Here is a 22414-nt window from a genome sequence, read left to right on the forward strand (position 1 = left end):
CCACTGTAAAAAAAGATGACCACGCCAACTATTTACCATCGATTAATTTTTGATGTGTACACAAATACCCCAGGTCTTTAATAACTAGCATGGTAGGGAAAAAAAATCTTCCCACCCTGAGTTTTTTTTTTAGCTATCTGCCTGGATTTCAGCATTAAAGTCAGATAAAGGCAGTCCATATAGAGCGCCATTATCGCCATACAACATGCCGTTACCTACCTTCTATTTGTCAGCTTACTCCAGGATGTGTAGTTGTGAACCACTTAAAAACACAAATCACACTGCCCTGTCCCCTAATCTCCCCCTACTGAAGTTTGTGTCCTTATCTTGTACATGATATTCCAGTTGATGTTTCGGGGTGTTAACTATCGGTCATTAGGAACAAGTGACAAAGTCTTTTGGGAAGTTTGCACACAGTTATTAGCATTGAATATTTGAGGATCTTTTCTGTCAGTGGGCCTCACAAGTGTTGGAGTCTGGGATAATATTTACCCGTTCAGCACCTATCGCTATCACACCCAGAACAGCGTCTTCTGATGGGTGTTAAGTCGGAAGATTTGCAGGGATTACACAAGGAGACTAATTACCAGCAGTCAACGTCCGTCCGCTGCACCGGGGCTGCTGTCCTCACACTGCAAGGAAGATCGCTGCCGATTCCAGGACTCTATCCAGGTGACAAGCAACACCTAGGTATTATGAGGGGCATTGGGGAAAACTGTATACTGCATTACAATTGTGAGTTCATTTTATACATTCATATAGCTCTGACATATACCGCAGACATATAAACTCTAATGCCCCCCCCCGTCACACACTATTAATTTACAATTATATAGCTGCAGTGCTGTACAGAGAGAGCACTGAGCCAGTCCCATCAGTCCCATCACACTAATCCTATACATTTATGTAGCTCTAACATATACAACAGGAATTGCAGGAAATTCTCCACAAAATATTGAGGGAAAATCCATATTTTAGATACTTGTAAACGAAATAAGAATCCCCAATTCTCTGCTCCTATTACATTGGAATCTGGAACAGCTCCCTGGCAACATTTCCTAAAATTCCTTCTGTCTCCGCCAATGCAGTCACAGGCTGGGGCGGTTCTCTGACCAAACTCTACTCTACTTTGACTATTGAGAAAAGTGAGGTCAAAGGCTTGGTTGTGCCGATCCTTTGAATCTCCCAGCTGAACTGAATTTCAGATGCCTGAGCTAGTTGATCAGTTTCATACAAATGTGTTTCAATAGTTAAATACAGTTCAGTGTTCTCCCCAGCCTCTTTTAGCCAAGTGCACCACCCATCACTTTTCAATAACCACCCGTCTGAATGCCTCTTATATTGCTGGCCATTGGGCCGAATGTCACTATTACAGATAGCCAAGAAGACCTTTGGTGTTTCTTAAACTGACCTGAGAGGTCCAAACCGCTCATTGCTCAGGTAACCCCCAGCAACCTTTGTGGAAACCCTGGATGGGAACATAGGTATCACATAGGTAATATTTCCATGTATCACCCATCCAAGGAGCAATGTAGATCATATTGACTTTTCACTAATATTTTATTTCTTTATTACTTTATTTATTACTTGTTAATTCCATTTTCTTTCAAATTTGATTACTTCTGTATCACATTAATTTGCGGATTATGAAACTTTTTCCAGTTGTTTTTATGTCTATATTTCACGTCCATCTCTTGGGCCCAGTGAGAGAGAATGTTTTTTGTTTGAGGGTTTTCAGCTTTGTGAAACATTTATGAACATCTTCAACCATGGCGTCTCTTTGCCTCCCGCTAAGATCTGAATGCCGTAGCTCAGGGTCACTTTAAGATGAAAAAAAGAATAAATTTAAGAACAGCACCTGGTCCCACTTTGCTTTGTTAAGGGACAACCTTGGGCCATCCTACCACTCTTGCTGAGGAGTAAGCGGCCAGTTAAGCAGCCAAGCGAATAGGACGGCACGCAGTTCTCGGAAGAGACCTCGCGGCCTACGGCAGTGTCTTCTCCAGCATGGTGATGGAAATTGTGCCCGGCGCCATTTAAATCTCACAGCCTAGAAGAGGCACATCCGGCGCTCTTCACACACCGCACTGGCAGAAAGAGGAATTTGGGCTATTAACAGCCCCGGCCTGTCAGCTAATTTGCTGCTTTTCTTCCAGATAAACAATTTGTGAAGCCATCACGCTACACCGTTCACCTCTCCTTCTCTCCTATTCCCTTGACTTATTCAGGTCCGTTCGGGCTAAAATTGATTTTATTTGTTCCATCGGCCTGGTGGAAAACTAGCACACAAACTTGTTTTTTTTTTTTTTTCCCCCTGAAAAGAAAAACTCAAAGCAACAGCACAAAAAAAACCTGAAGAATGAAAAGAAAGGCAAAATTAGCCGTTAGCAGTCAGCACTCTCTCCTGAAATGTCTCCAGACTAGCAAGCTGAATTTATTGTATGAAACAAGGAGCTGTAATGTGGAGGTGCTCTGACTCCCTCATTATCACTGTGAAAAAGGGGAGTCGGAATGTGCGGTGAAAAAAAAATTAAATTTTAATAATGCTAGTGATATTTCCTAAATCTTTCTTGACAGAAAGATTCTCATTATTTTTATCTTGTCTCCAAGTCGGCTTTTTTAGTGGCTTGTCGCAAATGGCCTTCACAGCTCGGATTGTTTGCCTGGCGCGGCTAAAAACTCATCTAGACGCCGTGCGTTGCCTGCCTTGCGTTGGTGACACGTCCCGGACCGCATGTATATTTAAACTGTGGGGATTCACTGATGTAAATTCATTGATCCTTTCAATATTTATGGCGTTCTCTGAAAATAAAAAAAAACCTTCCTCTATAACTCTCCTCTCCTGAAATACTCTGCTGGAGGACTCTGCTCCTTCCTCTATAACTCTCCTCTCCTGAAATACTCTCCTCTGCTAGAGGATTCTGCCACACAGATATTTGTTTGAACCTAAAGTAGAACTGTGGTCAGGCTATGATCTTTCACTTATATATGTATATATATATTTATGATCTTTCATGTATATAATCCTAGTAAGCAATACATGTCTTCACTGACCTCTGTAGCTGCAGGGACTATGGAATAATGTATCCTGAGCAGTGACATTTGGCTCCCCTTCCACCAAACTATTAAAACTACCACCAATCTATTCACCTGCTCTTTGTTTAGTGTTGTTGGGCTGCCAAATGACAGAAAATGATGTTAATAAATCCATTATAGGTTTGCTGGATCATCCAGGTGCACCCATAATATTCTTTAAAAAATCAGGCCCAATGATTTAATAAACAAATACCTCCCTGGGCCCTGTGAGCCTTTAGAGTCTTCAGGCTTTATATAACATGGCGGTATGGCTCCTTGTCTGCTAATTGTTAAGACATTTGTCCCCATGGCATTACAATGTACAAGCAAAGCATCATTATTCACCACTGGTCAATCAGTCAGCAAGACGAGAGTGAAATGTTAGCATGAACCTGTGTGGATGTCGTGCTCCGGCTCGTTAATGAATGCAGAACTGCAGGAGGGTTAAACACTTTGAGCATCTTTAATTTAGCGGCTGCGGAGTACATTCAGAAAGTTTTCATTATACGGCCGGGTCACAGCAGAGTTCTGTTTGTTTCCCCGAAGGAAGCAGCATCTGGGCTTTGTTCATTAACTGAAAGGAGTGATGACGGTGTCACCTTTATTTACCAATCACATTCTGCAATCTGTTGTCTCACCTGGATACCTGACGTTGGTGTTTCTTGGTATGTCCATAATATCTCCAAATCTTGGAGGAGCAGACACGGCCATTTGAAGTGTTCTATTCTTATCAAGCCCTTTCTTTTACCCGTACAGCACAGGTTCTGGTTCTTTTTCAGACCTTTCCTGTTACAGGGTAACAATGCTCTGTCCCTGTCTGCCAATTCTGCTGTTATCAGCTTGCCACACAAGCTTCAAATGAAGACTATAAGTGGCCATTGCCCATTGATGTCCATTCTTGTCTCCATCAAGAAACCCACCATAAGACAAGCCAGACAGCCATCATTGAAGTTCATGTAGATGGGAAATCTGTATTCGACAGCACTGCATTCTTCGGGGACCTTCCAGCTTCACACTCACTTTTCTATTCCCCCACACCTTTCTTTTGCTCCCACGCCAAACACTTTGGAGGAGCATGTGACTTTTGCCATTGGGCAGACGTTGTGCTCAGTGGATAACCCTGCCGTTTTTGCAGTCTCCCTTTGTTGCTTGACCATTGTAGATATCTGTAAATTAAGGAAAACTTAAGGCTTTGATGGTGTCTATTGCCTATTCCCTTCTTTAGCTTGCAATGCACCTACCTTTAAAGTTTTCATCTAATTTTTGCTGAAAACACAAGCAAATGAAGCTGTTTTTTTATTATTATTTTCAATTCCATCTTACATTAAGCTGAAGCTGTTGATAAATTTCCCATTGAAGACCTTACAATTGACTGATTTCTGCTGGTTCATCGCTTGGTTACTTGTGATTATATGTGCCGTATCATCTTCAATCATTTCCCAGTTCCAAGTCACCAGATTATTTCCTTGCCTGGTTGAATGGTATTTGTGATCCATTTCCATCATTTGGTTGCTCGAAGTTTGGAAACAAAACCACAGCTGCCAGATTGACAGGACCATTCACTTTCAATTGATCAATTTTCAGTTAAAAAATGATAGAAAACACCCAGAATTGCTGTGTATGGCTTACCGAATGGTGTGTTACTCAAATCTATATATAAATCTATATAGGTTGATGGGTCGTAACTGTTTCTTGTGTCCTCCTAAATTGCCAATATTTTGAATACATTGTCAACTGTACAAGTCAATTGTAATAAAAACTAATAAACCTTTCCAACTGTTTCCTAGAAAGCTTCACATCTCCAAGATGCGCTTACAACATTTTTCAATGCAAAATGATTGGACATATGACCAGGGGTATCTACTGAAGTCCCATCTTCTGTGGGTTCCAAACCTAATGGTATTGTTCCAATGAATGGACAGAGGAATGGATGAGGTAGAATCAGTTGGTTTTGCTTTTTGACTTTTATTGTGCTTTCACCGTGACTGCTGATATATGACCAGGGTTAGCAGGCATTCATACACATGGCCTCTTGGACAAACTGTCCTGACACCATCGTCCATCATACGTCTTACCAAAGCACTTTTTTCCTCCTCGGGTATATCTATAGTTGGTGGGGAGATTCTGCTTTTCATTCGTATGTACTGGTCGTGTTTTTGAAGGAAAATAATTCTAATATAGATACATAGGCACTGTTACAAAGAACTTTACCTGCAAGCAAGTTCCTTTTTTTACAGTTGCCTGACAAAGTAATCCAACATCAAAGAAAGTAGTTGGTGATCCCAGTGTCATTCATGTGAGGTTTACATCCACTATAATTTAGATAATGGGGGTAAATCTAATAAAATTTTTGCATTCGTAGAGTAGTAAATATCTCTTGGTGCTCGGAAATGTTTGAAATCTCTCCAAAGACATTGCAGCTCTTTTAATTTTATCCAGGTGAAGTCAGTCTATAAATACAACCTTTCTCCTGTTATCTCTTGGGAACTCCTTTTATTTCTGCAGACAGCGAACTTCCAAGTATATAAAAGAGTGTATCTCTTTAAATGTTCAACCTTCTTGGTCCAGCTCCTGATTTGCTCCCGGGGATCAATAAGGAACATGCACATCTGAGGGGGTATGGAGCAATCCTGTATCGAGGTGAACCCTGAAGCCTCCTTTTTCCTTAGCACACCTCCTTTTGTACAGCTGCCTGTATATCCAGATCTACTGATCATTGTTTTTTCTTGGAGGTGACCTCTGCTTGTCCATTTGTTTTCCAGGTCTGTGACAAGTTTTTTCTATCTGTAACGTATCTGCTTCAAATGCTATATTTTCCCCATACACAGATGACCTCTGTTTACGAACAGTTCTTGGTCAATGACCCTCAGCCGTGGCCTTTACCATTACCAAAAGGCCACACTTTATATCAGGACATGCAATTCTTGAGAGCGTTGTCAGACCCCAGACATATAGAGGAAATCATAATAGAGGTAATCATAGATGGTGGACATTCTGCGGATGTGGTTGGAGACCAGGGGGCACTACTATTCACTCCTATTTTCTCTCTGGTGCTCTGTGCGGCCTGTGTTCCCTTTTTTTCTCCTTTGGTACCTCTCGGTGCTGATACCCCATTCTCTTTGCAGCCACTTCCTGTCTACATGCACAAGACATTCCTCAGGGCAGGTTTCTTGATGGGGACAACAAGGTTCCATGTCTGCTTAATGTGTTTTGAAATGTCCACTTGTAGTCTCCATAAGAAGCCCTTGTGAGACCTGCTGGGAGACAGAGCGTTGTCACCTAATAGGAAGTGCCTCAACAAAGATCTTTTGAGCAAATTTAACTAGAGTTGTTTGACTGAAAGCTGCAGATTGAAAATGACATAAAATGATTGTAATATTTTGGTGCTTTATTCAGCTTAGGGGTTTTAAACAGCCCAGCATGCTTGGACTTGCAGTCCACTAATTCAGACCCTCAGCTATGCAAGCGTTAATCCTGCAGAACCATTTAATATTTCCCTTCCGGAGTTCCTTTAATTGAAAGGTACGCTCTTCAATGCAGCCATACACAAAGTTAATAAAATTCAGCATGCAAATGAACGAGTCTTTGCCCCGAGGCTTTTTAGTCCCGGCTGTTCCAATGGGCGTCTTCTTTCAAATGTATATTCTTTCTTAAATTATTTACTCTGTAAACACGCTGTGCATGCTGATCTGTGCTACGTGTGTCAGGGCTGATGGATTGGAGTTCTACAGCGGATGTTCTGCTCTCGTTACAGTCCCACCTTCAGGGTCCCCCCCCCATTGCCAGGTACACTGAAGATCCACTGTCTGTGTCTGCCAGTGACAAGTCAGTTGGCTCCCGTACAGATGGGTTCAATCAGTGCCCACTATTTTTCTAGCGGTCTGAGCCAAGCGATGCCCCCTGAGCTACACTCTCTATCATCGTTCTGCACTTTAAAGGAAAGAACTGTACAGGCAATGTTTATTTAATAACCTGTCTGCAATTACAATACACAAACACCAGCCAGGCTGTTTCACAGTCTGATTGTCTGTTATATCTCCGGGTTGCTTGTGACTGCGAAACGCTGCTCCTGAGTTCTGGACGATAATCAGGGCCCAGTTTATAGATCAAGACTGGGATCCTCCAGCGTTTTATAGCCCCACCTTCTAAAGGTCCCTCAGTATCACAGGCAGAGCCAGGGCTTGGGTTATTGGAGGAACCAAGTCACCAGACATGCAACCAAGAGCAACATTCCCTAAAATGTTGGATGAGCCAAAAAAACAGAGCTACGTTAGATGAAACAATTCCAAGAGGATTTTCCATGATAAAAATACAAATGTCACCAGATACACCATGCTACAAAAATGAATGCCACTAAACTGACCATACTACAGGGACAAATGTTACTAGATATACCATGGTACCATAGAGGGCATAGTGCCATGCTATGCACCAGTAATAGGATATTATCACTACGATCACCTTCCTTTCCCCATACCTTTGATTGATGGCTGAAGTTGTAGGATGAACACAATGATGATTACCACAATGTTCCAGAATAATGCAAATATAGGATTTTCTCATCCTACCATGTGATGTTCTCTGTGGGACGGCAGGCCTGAATTGCAGTATGTTCTTTGAAAGCCAGGGAAGAAATTATGGAGAACAAAGAATAGGAGCAGACAGCTTTCAGAAAATACCACCCATAGTATCGGCCTCCCATGCACAATTATTTTTCAGCCCTTGTATTACCTGGGAAAAGGCATCACTACTGTGAGAACGACCAGAGAGTGTTCTGGAAATCACCTCCATGTTTTAAAGAAATATAGACAGAGGAAATGTGTTCCTGTTCTGTACAAAATCATTTTGACCAGAGTTCAGCTTGTTTAAGGTCTTAAATCTTCCAAAGATCCCAATAATAAATAACCTTCTCTTATCAATGTCCAAGTGACCACGTCACGTATCCTGTCCCCATTAGCTTTAACACATCTTATGCAGAATGTTGGGTGTGGGATTCAGACTCTTTAGTAGAGCAGTCATGGGATCAGATGTTGGCCATGTAGCTCAAACTTTAAGTTCTGACACGTGTTAAACAAACAGAAACACTTTGTTCCAGCTCATGGCTCAATGGTTGACGTCTATACCATTACAACCAGAGATGAAATCCCTGAAGTCTTTATGGCCGCTGTCGAAAGATGGAGTGCCAGAAGACTTGACACTTCTGTGCTGGAAAGAAGATGTTAATGGATGTATTAAAACCAGATGACCAAGGTCATGGGGTCATCAGAAACATGACAGCTCTTAGTTGGTGTGAGATTATAGTAGTCACAGTCAGGAAGTGAAAGTGAAACCTCCTAGCCAGGACAAAAGAAGTCCAACAGAGGTTCTAACCTCTGCAACTGCACAGAAGAGATTTCACCTTGGCCCTGGTGAAAAATTCTAGGAATTCTCCAGCTTGGACACAGGTGGTATTACAAATTCTTCTACCTAAATCTAAAATTTTTGGTGGAGTTCCACTACTCTTTGATAATAGTAATATTGTATATTGTAAATTCTGTTGTTTTTTGTTTCCACCTACACACAGCAGATTATGATATTCGCTCCTATTATTGTATTGTTGCATTACAAACCTTCAGTTGTTTAAGGCAGAGCGGGGCGATTACAGCTGATTGGTCAACCAGTTTTGCGGCAGCTGATGGCTTTGTACATAATCGCCTTTTAAAGGATTAGTCTGCCTCCTTTATCATACGCGCTGTCCCAGCTAGGCATTTACAGATTCCTAAAAACATGACTTTGATTGGGATCCCTACGATTAGAAAACAGGCTTTCAATTAGCCCGTCCAGGTGGCACCGCATCTACCTCGGTGGCATCTGTTCCCCTGCAATCTTGGCACAGGTACAGGCTGTTAGGCCTTTTTAATGCGCAGCCCCAGTGGTCTGTGCCGAGAGGCTGATCATTTATTCGCGCCACAGGATCTGCGCTAACGAAGGTGCTTTTTGAAAAACAAACTCGTTTCCTCTCCCAAGATCGCCAGGAATGAGACTCATTTCTCTCACATTTTTCTGTCTCATACATGAACAGTAGAAATGCCTTCAGGCCCTCATCCCACCGGTAAAATGGATGTCAGGCCCACTGTGCAGGAGGAATATTACAGAGTATTGAACGCGGCAGAAAATAGAGGTTTGTCCAAAAAAGAAGTTTTCACCACAGAGATTCAATTTATCTGATTCCTGGCTTTCTGCAATGTGGCTGGAACACATTATAAAACCTGCAATCCCACCAGCACCATTGTGCAATACCATCCAAGGGTTTAAGATGGGAACACATTTTGGCACAAAGGACAAAGACAAAGGATACCACCCCATCCTCTATTCCCATCACATCCCCAATAATGTAGACCATACCATATTGAAGTAGGTGGTAACCCACACAGCATGGGTGACTGCATGACGTTTCCCAATGCTGACAACAGTGACTGTGCCTACATAATACTTATTCAAATAGCCACTTGTAGCCTCTATGAGATCTGTGACATTGTAACAACAATGGGGCCCAATTGGTAGACAAAGACAGAGCATCATCAACCTATAAGAAGATCAATGACCTCCATAGTAGGATCAGCAGTACATGATATTGGCCTTTCAAAGAGATAGGAAAGGTTTCAGATCAAATTAGGGAACAGTTTTGACCTCTGGATCCTAAGGCTTCTTAAAGTATTAAGGTGTAAAGGTCACTGATGGGAAAGCTTATTTTTTGAATATATTCTAAGGCTTTATGAAGACCCCTGAGAAGGTCAGATACAAAAGTTCAGGGAAATCCTGCCCTGGCATGTGTACATTATCGCAGCCAAGTTTCAGAGAGTTAGTTATTTGTGCAAATGCTTTCTGAAGCCTGTGCTATGTACTGTAAATCACATATTCAAGGTAGGTCTACATGTATCCACTGACATCTTAATGCACCAGGCCGCCTGTGTAAGAGTGATAGTAAGGAGCCTCTGGTGGGATGTATCTGAATCCTTCTCCTTCATCAAAAGCAAGAGTTCCCAGATTACCATCAGAATAAAGTGGGGTGGACTGGAGCACTACAGCAAAGTCTGGATAAAATGCAAAAGCCCTGAGCCAGATGATCTTTTCTCCATGCCTTTCCATTTGCTCTAAAGGGAGTATTGGCACATCTAAACTTCCCAGAATCCTTCAACCTCCATCCATCAGAATTCAGGTTAAGTGATCGGTCCCTTCAGCGTTTAGAAAAACTGTGACCCAAGAATTGTCCAGCACAGCATCTACCATGTATGGTAATGAGCAGCCGGCCGCCCCAATCCATCAGCTGTCATCAGCTCAGAATGGAGGCCTTGCTGGAGACTTTTGTTTCTTTGGGGAGGAGAAGAGAAAGGGGACAGATCTTAGCTGAGCGTTAAGTGATAAATGAGGACAAAGCGTCCCATTCATCTCCCGCTGGGAGCGTGGACAAACACTAAAGCAGTTTTGCGGAAGAGGTGTCTGCAAATGTGATGGCTCTGTAACCTGTCAGGGAGGATAGAGAGGCTGCCATGGTCACCAGGGAGAGGACCTGTCATGCATCCCCTATAAAGAGTTGGTACAGGATTTTAATTATGCAAATATGGAGGCCACCCCAAATGTTGGACATCTACATTTGTGTATATAATAATTTTTCCAAGACTAAGTACATGTATATTCATTCATACATTTCAGCAGTTTTGCCGGCCAAGATATTTGCACGAAAATACAGCATTCCATGCACTCTATTCAAAAAGGTCCTTTGCTTAAAAAAGAGAATATTGAAAGTAACTTTAGGATCTCCTTCATCTTTCCTTTTTGTTCTGGCATATTTTTGACAAACACATTGCACTTTGTGCAATGTGCACCAGTTGCATTTCGATGGTTGCACAAGTGCTTTTGGATGGTAGTGGTGGCATAACAAAATATGGAGTGCACCTAAACAGCCTTTGGCACCTAAACCTTTCCTTGAAGAAATATGATGGCTTGTGGGATGGCTTGTGGGAATCAAATATATAAGTTTACTGCTAGCATTTAATTTTTAGGTGAATATAACCCACAGCAGAGCCCATAGATTTTGTTGTTCTGTTCTCGAAATCCTAGTTCGCTCCACTATATTGAGGACCTGGAGTTTTCCCCTCTTTGAAGTGGAACTAAACACTTAGCCACTTACCCTCTTACCTCCCAGGACGCCATCATCTTCTTCTTTCTCGTCTTTCTGGAGAGGATCTTTGGCCATCTTGATTTGCTGGGCTGGGATGACGTATCTCCTGTACAGCAGGAGATCATTCATTCCCGAATTAAACTAAAAAAAAAAAAACAGACTCTCCTTTACTTCAGCAGAGCCCCCGATCCTTCTGGAGATGTCCTCACTTGGGTCCCACGTCGTCCTGAAATCCACTTTCATCCCGGCATGGAGAAAGCTCTGAGCGATGCCAGTCTTCTTTCTTCTGGCTAGGTCACCGATCTCAAACTGCACAGGCGTGAGATTAGGTGACTTGGCCTGCTGTAAATGGAGGAAAATAAATGCCAATTTGATGGCACATGCGTGAGATCAGCATTTTTTTCCCATTGCAGAAAAAAAGTCCCTTCTGTCCATGCCTGAGATCATACATGTGCAGAAGGAGCAGCCAGAAGCCTCCTGAGATACGTGATGTGGGTACATCAAAAGGCTCTTTTCCGCAGCCGTAAAGACAGAAGGGGAGGGACTTCCATTTTTTTTTTTTTTTTAAGTAAAAATTTTAGTGATCCGCTTTCAGCTTGGGTAAGCACCTTGGGCCACTGCCCGGCCTCCTGAGTGCATTTTGCATGTAAGTTTATAGGGCTTATATTGAGGGCTCATGTTGTTGTAGTCCAAGTCTCACTGGGTCTTTCTTAAATGAGTCTGTACTGTATCTGTCCTCCTTGTAATAATGTTGGTATTGTCCTGCAATTCAAAAATCATAGTGGGTTTGTTGGTGCTGGGTAGGGTCAGTAAAATGCCTGATTTCCATTTCTTAGTGTTTCTATTTACTATTAGTTTGCTGAGGAAGTTTCAAAAGTTATATAAATACTTTGTCATCCTGGTATCCGATGTGTAGCAGAATCTACAAACAATTTGGTCATAGTCAGTTCATCCAAAAAGTAACCATCTGACTTGGAGAAGTGATGACATTGATGATCTGGTTACAATTGCCCTGACTTGTTAAAGTGCTTCAAGGCTGAAGAGGATACAAGGCTGAAGAGGATCCAGCAAACCAGGAATGGATTTCTTAAAGGCCATTTGTTTTTTGTTTGAAGCAAATGTTTTTAATCCTGGACCAGATCCATTCCAGGTTTGCTGGTTCATCCAGCTTCACTGATGAAAGTGTATCTTCTCCAGCCTTGGAGAACTTTAATAAATCGGCCAATGACTCCTGACAAGGGGGGGCAATGGGATATTTTAGGCAGCAAATTATGGAAAGTGATGTACTTGAAAAGTAAGAAATAATGGAAACGTGTAAGGATCTCCCATTGGCTGAATCCGGAAATGAAATGTAATTCAATTGCAAGTACATTTGGCCCATGCTTTGCTTCTGTACACTGTTTGTAATAACTTATAAATCTGATTGGTATTAATACTTGCTTTGCACAATTTTAGCTAAGCCTTAAGCGGTTTACCAAACCAACACCCACCCAAAACTTTAATCACAGTTGTGGGTGGACTGCCCCTTTAAGCATTCATTTTCCCAGACCTTAAAGGTGTTCTGTTGAAGTGTTCAGTGTTCCCTTGTAAACAGCAATAGGTTGTCAGTGCTGTAAACACAGAGAAAACCAGCAAACAATGGTCATTAATACCTTTCCACATAATCCTGACAGTGATATAGAAAACCCTGGCACTCAGCATGTCAGGACAAGTGAAAGGACTTGATTCGCGCCAGCATGGCGAGGGTTATTTACTCAGTATTAGCAGCCATTGTTGTGAGAAGCTATTAGCTAATGTTCGCAGCGATTACACTTTTGTATCTGCTATTATACAGCTGACACTAATAATGAATGAGAGTCTCGCAGCCCTCCAGATAATCAATCTCAGGTCTCGCGGATCAGCTGCAGCAGGTTATCAAATCCTACTCTAGCTATCCAAGCGGCGCCCTCCCGATACAGTTCACTGAAATGTTTCCATACGCAGAGTCTCTGCTTTTCATTTGGCGTCTTTCGCAGAAACACACGCCCGGGTAAAGTTTTGGGCCTGCAGCAGTGACTAAAGCCTAGTGACACCATTCTGGCTATGTTTATTAGACATAACTAGCCACAACACACAGAGTAACTCTGCGCCCTACCGGATTTATCAACACATGCAACACTGGGACTGTAGATTCCCTATTTTACATTTATATCAGCAGCTTGCAATAAAAGCACATTACTGAAATAATTGTTTTTGGCATTTTTTTTCTTAGCCAGAATTCTCAATATTAAAGTGGTTGTCCAATGCTGCTATAGATTTCCAGAAGCTTCTACAAAGTTTATATAATAATCCTAAAACTTTTCATTTCTTAGATTTAGATTTTAGACTTTTTTAGAAAATTCAGCTTTGACCTTCCGTTCCCCCGAGAGTTATTTAAGGAACCAGCAAGACTGATAGACCTTCAAACACACGTACTTGTATCCAAGCAGCCATGCCTGGCATCTTTTTAGATGTTCAAGCTCACAGACCCTGATCTCCTGCAAGGAGTTTGTGTGTATAGATTAAGGTCAGGGTTATCTTAGTCACACCACACTTGATTTGTAGTTTGACAGGTTCTCCTGTTATTGGGTTTTCTTCCTTGGAATCCTCAGGCACCCCACCAATTCAAATTTCTGTGGCTTTAGGTTAGGCAATTAAATTAAAGCAGGAGAATGCCAGGATACCTGGAACATACCCGGCTTTGCCTTTGGGTGCCGGAACTGAATGAATTCCTGTATTCCTTCACATGAGTTATGTCATCCTGGCCCAACCAAACAAGATGACGGAGAAGCATAATCAGTAAGTGAAGAAGGATACAGATGGTGGTGTCCCTCATGGAATAGCGCTATTAAAAAACTGCGATCAGACAGGTAAGGTTACCTAATTGCAGATGGGACATTGTACATGATCTTTCCCTTTTGCAATAAAGGACCTGCCTAAACTGAATTTTGTAATTTTGTGAGTTTAGTTCTGCTTTGAAGGTAATTGGTTAAAAAATAATTTTTTAAACTTACTTTTTCACTGCTGCCCCCCAGAGCTCATCTAAAATCCTAGGGCACCTTACTAGTTTAGGTTTGCCTTGGTTTGAGCATTGGATTGGGGTGGAATCTGCTGTCAACCAAAAGGTCCACTGGAGCCACACTTTTTACCAGTTCATAGATCCATTGCCACCATTCAGGCATTGGATTGGGCTATTTGTTATATAAATTCATTCATTGTAAATTTGTGATGTGTCACGCATGGAGAAGAGGAAAAAACCACCAGCTGTTTTCGTCTGATTCTTCATTCCAATAAAATAATAGGTCTAGTTATATATGAAAAGGAAAAGAATAGAGTTCCAGTTCCACCAATAAGGCAGACTGGAGTCAGATTTTTCATGTGAAAGTCGGCGAGTTGGCTCGTTTCATGTGTCCCCCGTTCTAGTCTGGCTTCTGTATCTCCCTCTGATCATTTGCGGCCTTCACGAATGCTCCAGAAAAGGCAAGAGAGCCGCAGACACTTCCCACAGCCTGTCATGCGGAAGTTGCTCCCTCGTCAGGTCTCACCCTTGTGATTTGGCTCGAATGGCTTTAATATTTTTTCATGTCAATTATTGCTTCTGTCTGGATACCGCTCGCCTGTTCGGTGGCAGCGAATTCACTCGGCGGGAATCCTTAACACAGCTAAATTAATTGGGCATTGTGGAGAAGGTGACCATTGAGTTGGGGTTTGTTGCTCTAAAAACATAGAACATCGTCAATGTTTTTATTTTTTTATATTTTAATAGAATTTTATTTATTTATGTACTAACACTTTGTGTTTTCTTTTTTTCTCTTTCAGGATCATCCAGAATCGTCTCCTGGTGGTCGTCTTGGCAATCATCATCGTCTTCACCATAGCCTTGGCAATTTATTTTACTTTCCGTGGACACTGATTCCCTGCTCTCTGAACTGTGAGGCGGCGGTGGGGCATTGGGTTGCGTGCACTGAGTAATTAAGATGGAGTGTAGCCGCGTAACAACACCCTGCACTGACTGAGCTCTATGGAACAACACCCTAGAACCTCGACAGGTGCCCTTGGCAGAAACCTGTACTATAATTCCGTAACCTGTGCTCTCCTTTTGTCTAACTCTAACTGGGAAACCCTTCGGATGGGATTTAAAGGCCAACTCTCGACCCGTAGTGTGTATCCCGGTTGGCTTCCTTGATCTTTATCTCTCCAAATGATATTACATCTCTACAATGTCACTGGCCCTCCCACATTACCAAAATAGAATTGCCACGTTCTCATAGGTATTCTTTTGTCCCATATTATGCAGAATCCACTTGGAGGGCATGACACCATCACTTGGCTTTGCTCTGGCCTTGATGCTTGGGTAGAATAGGAATTGCTATAGAGATATCTCATCACTGGAGACCAAAAGATCTGTATGAAGCCAGCGTGAGATTCGACGTACCAGCAAACCACTCAACACAGAAACATCAGTTTTAAAAATGGATTTGGCCTTTAAATTCCCCTCCAGGTCGATCGTCTTTCTGAACGACACACAAACCCGACAGCTTTGTAGATGTGAAGTTGTACATTTCTTTGTGAATTTTATCTTATTCTGTTTTTATCGTGAGTCGCTTTATGTGATTGTCATGCGGATCTTGTGATTATTACTCAGCGAAAAATATGTACCAAACAAAAATAATAAAATAATGAAGTTTCACTCAGTAGAGAATTCCCCGATTTCACCATCTGCAGAATCGAAACCTAATAGATGTCTAAAATAAATAATTACACATTGATATTTATAATATGATTCCATCAAAATAGGCAGATTTTGCTATGTAAAAAAGAACTCCTCCATGTCTTTGGCAGGTACATGTGACCAGATCTGGTTTCTGTAGCGGGACACTAATCCTTTTCAGCATATCTGGGAACTTTAAAGGACGTCTACCATCTCAAAGCTGTTTTGCTCACCCAACTCCAGATCCCTTGCTGGCCTAGTTTTAGGTAACGGGTCCACTAACTCAGAATTGCAGATATGCCCAGGTTAGCCTGGTATTGATATCACCACTGAGATTCCTCTTCTAAACCCTGCCCCTGAGCAACCAGTAGAAAGCACCAATGCAGGCAGTGATTTGGACACAGGAAAAATGACTCCGCCTCCTGTAAATAGAAGAGAGAAAGCTCCGGACTAGAGTCTCATTTAATGCATTTTAGTTTTTAGATCATTTACCAAAATCTCCTTTTCCATTAAAAGAATCCCCAGTGCTCCTACCATGAAGGTCTTTGTTCAGGCACTTTATAAAAGGGGACAACGCTCAGCCCCCGCCTGCTAATAATGATCCTACCAATGTGAGATCATGCAACCTTTCCTGCTGATCAATAAAATATTGAAACCTGAAGAAGCCATAGCATGCCGATATATTAAACTTCCACACTTTATCTGCTTCTTACCTTTTTCTCCTCCATACAGGACACCTTCTTATTAGTTGTTAACTAGAATTATTCGATTTCTGTCCTTTGCTATAAAACAGTAAACATGTCCCTTATATTCATCACTTTCGTGACCATAGAAGTACTACTATGCCATGTTTGTGTCGGAGAGGTATATTGTTTCAAGGGTAATTGGAATAATAAGCTAAGACAGTGTCAGCCATGAACCGCAGTTTATTGAATACTTCTTTGTCTTCTGCTATCCTTTTGTTATCTGCCTGTTGTTATAGGAAGGTTGTTTTTTTTATGGCTTGTATCTATTACTTTGTTCTGGGCTGCAGAGTCACTTCCACTGGGAAGATTTATATCCAAATGAAGAATAAATGATGGTTCAATGCAAACTGCCAGGCAGCACCCCAGTTCTGTATCCCCCCCCCCCAATTATAGCTCCTGAATACGTTGGTTGTCCTGCATATGGCCTATTCTTCTGTCTGTGATTTTCTATATAAGTTATTCCAATATTGAGTGTATGACTTTAGAATCCTTTAGGATCACAAATTAGTTTGATGATTTTTCATTTTATGTTGTCTTTATGCTTCTCGTTTGTCTGTAAGTGGCTGAGGGGGCACAGCAAGGAGTGCTTTGGAGTACTTTGGAGTTTTAGTATTGAAGTCGATGGCCCTGGTGTGGAACCTTAAAAAAACGATTCAGAAATTAAAAGTTGGAACGGGCACCAAAGCAATATGTGATGAGTCGGATTCAACGTTAATATTTCATTATATTGTTAAGACAAAATTTAAAAAGTGTTTCAGGGGTTCAACTCAAATACTCATACTCGAAATTGTATTCTGTAACTGCACTCAAAGATGCAGAATTATCAAAATGTGTTATTTGTGAGATACCATCTATTAACCTGCTCCCCACAAAATCTGCATCCAATCAACAAGGACCAGCCGAATCATCAAAACCACTGGCTTACACTTGTGTAGGGCCCCCTTTGTGCCACCAAAACAGCTCTGACCCAACAAGGCCTGGACTTCACAAGACATTAGCAGAAGATCCCTTTAGTCCTGCAGGTTTCAAGTTGGAAGTTTTAAAGATTTTTTTCCAGCACATCCCACAGATGCTTTGAATCCGATTGAGGTTCTTGGAATATGGAAGTCAACACCTGAAACAGTTCCTCAAACCATTCCAGAACATTTTTTTACAGTGGAACAGGGAGCATTGTCCTGTTGAAGGAAACCACAGCCTGTTTCTCGTAAGGGATTCAAAGTCTGCCATGGTTTTTAGGTAGGTGGTGTGTATCTAAGGAACTTACACATGAATGCCAGGATCCAAGGTTTCCAACAGAACATCACTCAGACCATCACAGTGACTCCCAGGCCTTCCTTCTCCCAGGCCATCTCTTAGCAAGGTAAATGGTGCACAGTCATCCAGCCATCATCAAACATAAAACATGATTCATCAGACCCGGCCATCTTCTGCCATTGCTCCATTGTCCAGTTTTCCTGCTCATTGTTAGATGGACCTCTGGATTGGGGACAGCATGGGAACTTGGTCTGCAGCAAGCTGTGATGCAATGTGTTTTGTGACGCCTTTACTTCATTGCCCAGCATGGAGTTCATCAGCAATTTGTACTCAGAACGGGGTTTTCATCTTTTGAGGTGGGGAAAGTGAACTATGGCAAACTCAGATGTCAGAATTTGTCAAAAACTAAGCGGAGGGATGGATCAGCTGTGCCAAAACTACAATTCAGAGTTGAACTCCAAAGTTCATAATTGTAACTTTCCTGTTTATTTCTTTTTTGCATTTCCTATTTTAGGGGTGGCTAAATAAACATTAAGATTTGACCAAAGAGCGTTGGATTTAACTCGACAACACTTGCTATCAATGGCATCTGTTTGACATCCACAAGACACATTTTACATTTTTGACAGATGCATTTGACCTGCAGTTGACTTTCTGACCTACATTGAACATACTCTAGGCAGGTTTCACATTCCCATAGACGAATGCCCACTGACACGATCCTTATAAAGACAAGTGAAATAAATTCTCTTTCTATTAGTTCCTACGGTTAATAAAATCTTGACATGTCGCAATGAACTTCCAAATTGTGAAAAGTAGCTTGAATGACGCAATAGGCTGAAACATGTCAAAGATAAAAACATACATTTAAGACAATTCGTTCTCCTGGTCCTCTGCACTGAAAATATCGGATTCTTTATGTGGGCTGGTGCCAATAATGGGAGACGTAAAAGGAGGAAACGTAAAAACTGATCTCGGCATGCAGAATCTGTACATTGAATTAGATAACAACATATCAATCGTCTGTGTAGGGTTCCTGTGCAACCTGTTCTGTGATCTCTGCCATGTTAGGCTGAGGGAGCCGTAAAACCGCTAGTTGGCAGTGTTTAAGAAGTCACCAGTGGGTAAGAGAATCTGATTCCTTATTACTATATATAACTCATAGTGTGTGGATTTTGTACCCAAAAGGTTGACATGTTTCCAGTGAGAAGTTCTGGTTTTGTTACAAAAAGACAGAAAATTGTGCTCTTCTAGCGTTGTGCTCAAGTTTGGTGAAGACCCTTTTCTGTTCCCCCATTGTGTGGATACAAAACCAGCTCCATAAAGACATGGTGTCACCAGTTCGCTGTGGAAGAACTCGAGTTTCCTGCACAAAGCTCTGACCTCAACGCTACTGAACACCTTTGGGATGGATGTGAATGGTGAGCCAGGTCTTCTCATCCAATTATCAGGACCTGACCTCACAAATGAGGGCAGATTCCCATAGACCCCCTCCAAAATCTTAAGGAAAACCATCACAGAATAATGGAGCATGTTATAGGTGCAAAGGGTCAAACACCATAGGTGTGCTGGTCAGGTGTTCACAATCATTTGGCTTTGTAGGTTACATTTGAAAAAACTGAATGATAGGAAGCAACTATAAGATATGATGCATGAAAATATATACCAATAGGATAATATTGCTAAAGAAATGATGGTAAAGTAAAAACCCTTAACCATTTGTTATGATGCCCAATCGCACTAATTTAGGCCACTGTTATTATTCCTTTCTTGAACATGGGCCCTCTTGTCATTATTGTGCACTGACACCCATAGATATGTAGGCGCTCCACCGGCTCTGACTTTTCTCTGTCCTAAACAAAATACAAAGCAATGGTGGGGCTTTAATAAATTCACTTCTGATGATTTCTGACTTCATTCATTCCATTGTAATCACCCAGGACAGCCCAAGTTCTTTCTGCTGTGTGTGCTCCCGTGTTTTAGTGTGAAACTGTGGATTTTCCCTTAACAATTGTAATGCAATACAAGTTCTATTAAATTATTAGGAATTAAAATCGTGTCCTGGTGATTATTTATGATATCAATACATTGGTGAAAAAAACACTCCTCAATAACATTGAATAAAGAAAAAGTACCTTAAAAGCTTGTTTGTATTGTTTTGTAACACTGATGGGGTATTTCTTGCACATTCGTACAACACTATATTTCCCACCACTTTATAAAATGTAGAAATTAGAATCTTGTTTTCCAGATCAAGTGCCAACAATAAAAGTATGGAGGAACTGTTCTGATGTCATCCTCATATACAGGTGTGATGTCATCATGACATCATCAGATGATCCCATTTAGGGTCCTCAGAAAGAAAGCTATGGATGTCTATGAGTCTGGAAAGGGGTTTTACAAGGTCATCAAAGTATCTGACCTCAATCATTCAACTGTAAGGAGAATCATTTACAAGGGGGGCAGATGTTACATGACTGTTGTCCAGAATTGGTTGGCCCAGCAAATTCGCAGGTCAAAAGCTGACTGATGATAATGTCTTGATGAACTCCAAAATGTTAATGTGGGATCTGCATGTAACTCTTTATACAGTTGGTGTCAATGTGCATCTTCTGTTAAAAAAAGATTGCACCAATTTAATCCTGCATGAAAGGTGTGCCAAGAAAAAGCCTTCTCTGTCCAAAAAAAAATATAGCAAGTCTACAGATAAATCAAAGAGAGATGTCACTGTCCAGAGGAACCGAAGACATATTTGATGCTAAGTAAGGACAGCTTTGCTGGGTAAGACCCTCATACCAACTGTGAAGCATAATGATAGAAATGTAATGTTTTGGGGTTGCTTTGCTGATGCTGGCCTGGGCAGCACACAGTCATTGAGTTGACTATGAGTTCTGCATCACATTATACCGTGTTTCCCCGATGATAAGGCAGGGCCATCAAATAAGACAGCCCCCCCATGATTGGCACAGATTGATCAGAAGTGGACATGAATGGCACATGAACAATAACTGTGTACTGTAGTCTTCTTCATGGGTAAATAGGGCATCCCCCTGAAAATAAGCCCTAGAGCATATTTTGGCCTTCCAAAAAAAATAAGACAGTGTCTTACCATCTGGGAAACAGGGTAGTGTTCTTGATGAGAATGTGGAGTCATTTGTCTGAAAATGAAGTGGAAATGGATATTTTAACATGATATTAATCTAAAGCACATTTGAAATCCACCAAAGAATAAACCAAAAAGAAAAAAATGGGGGAAGTTGTGGACCAGGCCAGTCAAAGTCCTAAAATATTTCTGAAATAAGGTTATGCAAAGTGCCCGTGCGAAGTAATTTGTACCAAAGGGTTTACTTACTTTTTCAACAATACATTAGTACATCTATTAATATTTTTGTACAGAGGGGGTGAATTTCCCAGTCAGGACACAAAGTGCTATACAAACTGCAAAAATAGTCAGAGGTTCTTTGAACAATTATTAATACATAATCCAATTTCTAAGGTGCAATGGCCCTGGTAAAGCTGTTTTTGCCCATGATGGGGTGTCTTTAGTTGGGTATCTAGAATGAGGGACAGTAAGCAAAGGAATCACATAAAAAGCACCAAACTAAAATAAGTCCAAGCAAAATGTTAAACATTCATCCTTCGATTGCAAACAACATAAAAACATCTTGGGGTTTACTGCAATCCCCCATCACCAGGGCTTGGATTTTATTCATAAACTTCAAATGATACAAAGTAACAAAACTGAGTACTGGAATGACTTTATATGCTCATAATATGAATAACAAATTGCCCAGAACAAATCTAGCAGCATCCTCTCTGCACATAAGTCCTGATGAATCTTTGAGAACCCCGAAACATGACGGTTGTTGTATTCAATCACCCGATGAACAATTCATCTGTATAATATGTTATCTGGACCTTTTCCTTTAAAAAAAAAAAAAGCTGACAGGTTTACTTCAAATAAAAGTTGGATGCAAGATTTTATAATAAACAGAGGTTCTGTTATTGGGTAAATAATCAGTCCAGTTCCATGATCTGTAATGTCGGTGACCTTCAGTGATCATACAGCAATGGGTTGGTAAATTGGTGCATTCCAAATATTTTCTCCTTGAACCCTAACAAGAAAAAATACACCTGGGCAGATATAATGGGAGAAACCATTTTGTCTTTTGCTTACAACCATGAGCCTTTCAGTAATTCTGAACCTCCACTGCCAATCCACATGGCCCCTATACCAATTCAATGTTTATTCTCCCCATTTACTTCCCATGACCGCCATCTTTTCTTAACGCCCACTGACACCTCTTGCAACGTCTTTAAGTAAAAAAATAACACAGCTGCCAATGGCTTTCCGCTATCTGGCAGCACGTGAGACGGGCATGGCAATCCAGCCTTTGGTCTCCTTCCTTGTAGTGATAAAATAATCTCCAGCTTCCGTCGCTAATCTAG

General features: G+C 41.3%; 1 protein-coding gene across 3 annotated transcripts in view; it reads left to right on the forward strand.

Moving 5' to 3' along the window:
• VTI1A (vesicle transport through interaction with t-SNAREs 1A) overlaps positions 1 to 20107 on the forward strand; it is a 190219-nt gene extending 170112 nt beyond the window's left edge. For 2 of the 3 annotated variants that reach the window (XM_072423274.1, XM_072423275.1), the window contains one exon: positions 15074 to 20019. In XM_072423274.1, the coding sequence (XP_072279375.1) occupies positions 15074 to 15167 (94 nt within the window). In that variant the 3' untranslated portion in view covers positions 15168 to 20019. Of the gene's footprint in view, positions 1 to 15073 lie in introns of all 3 variants that reach the window. The other variant, XM_072423276.1, reaches the window with a different exon arrangement.
• Positions 20108 to 22414: the final 2307 nt, after the last annotated feature.

The sequence above is a fragment of the Pyxicephalus adspersus genome, chromosome 10 (assembly GCF_032062135.1).
Source record: "Pyxicephalus adspersus chromosome 10, UCB_Pads_2.0, whole genome shotgun sequence".
In the NCBI taxonomy this organism is placed as follows: Eukaryota; Metazoa; Chordata; class Amphibia; order Anura; family Pyxicephalidae; genus Pyxicephalus; species Pyxicephalus adspersus.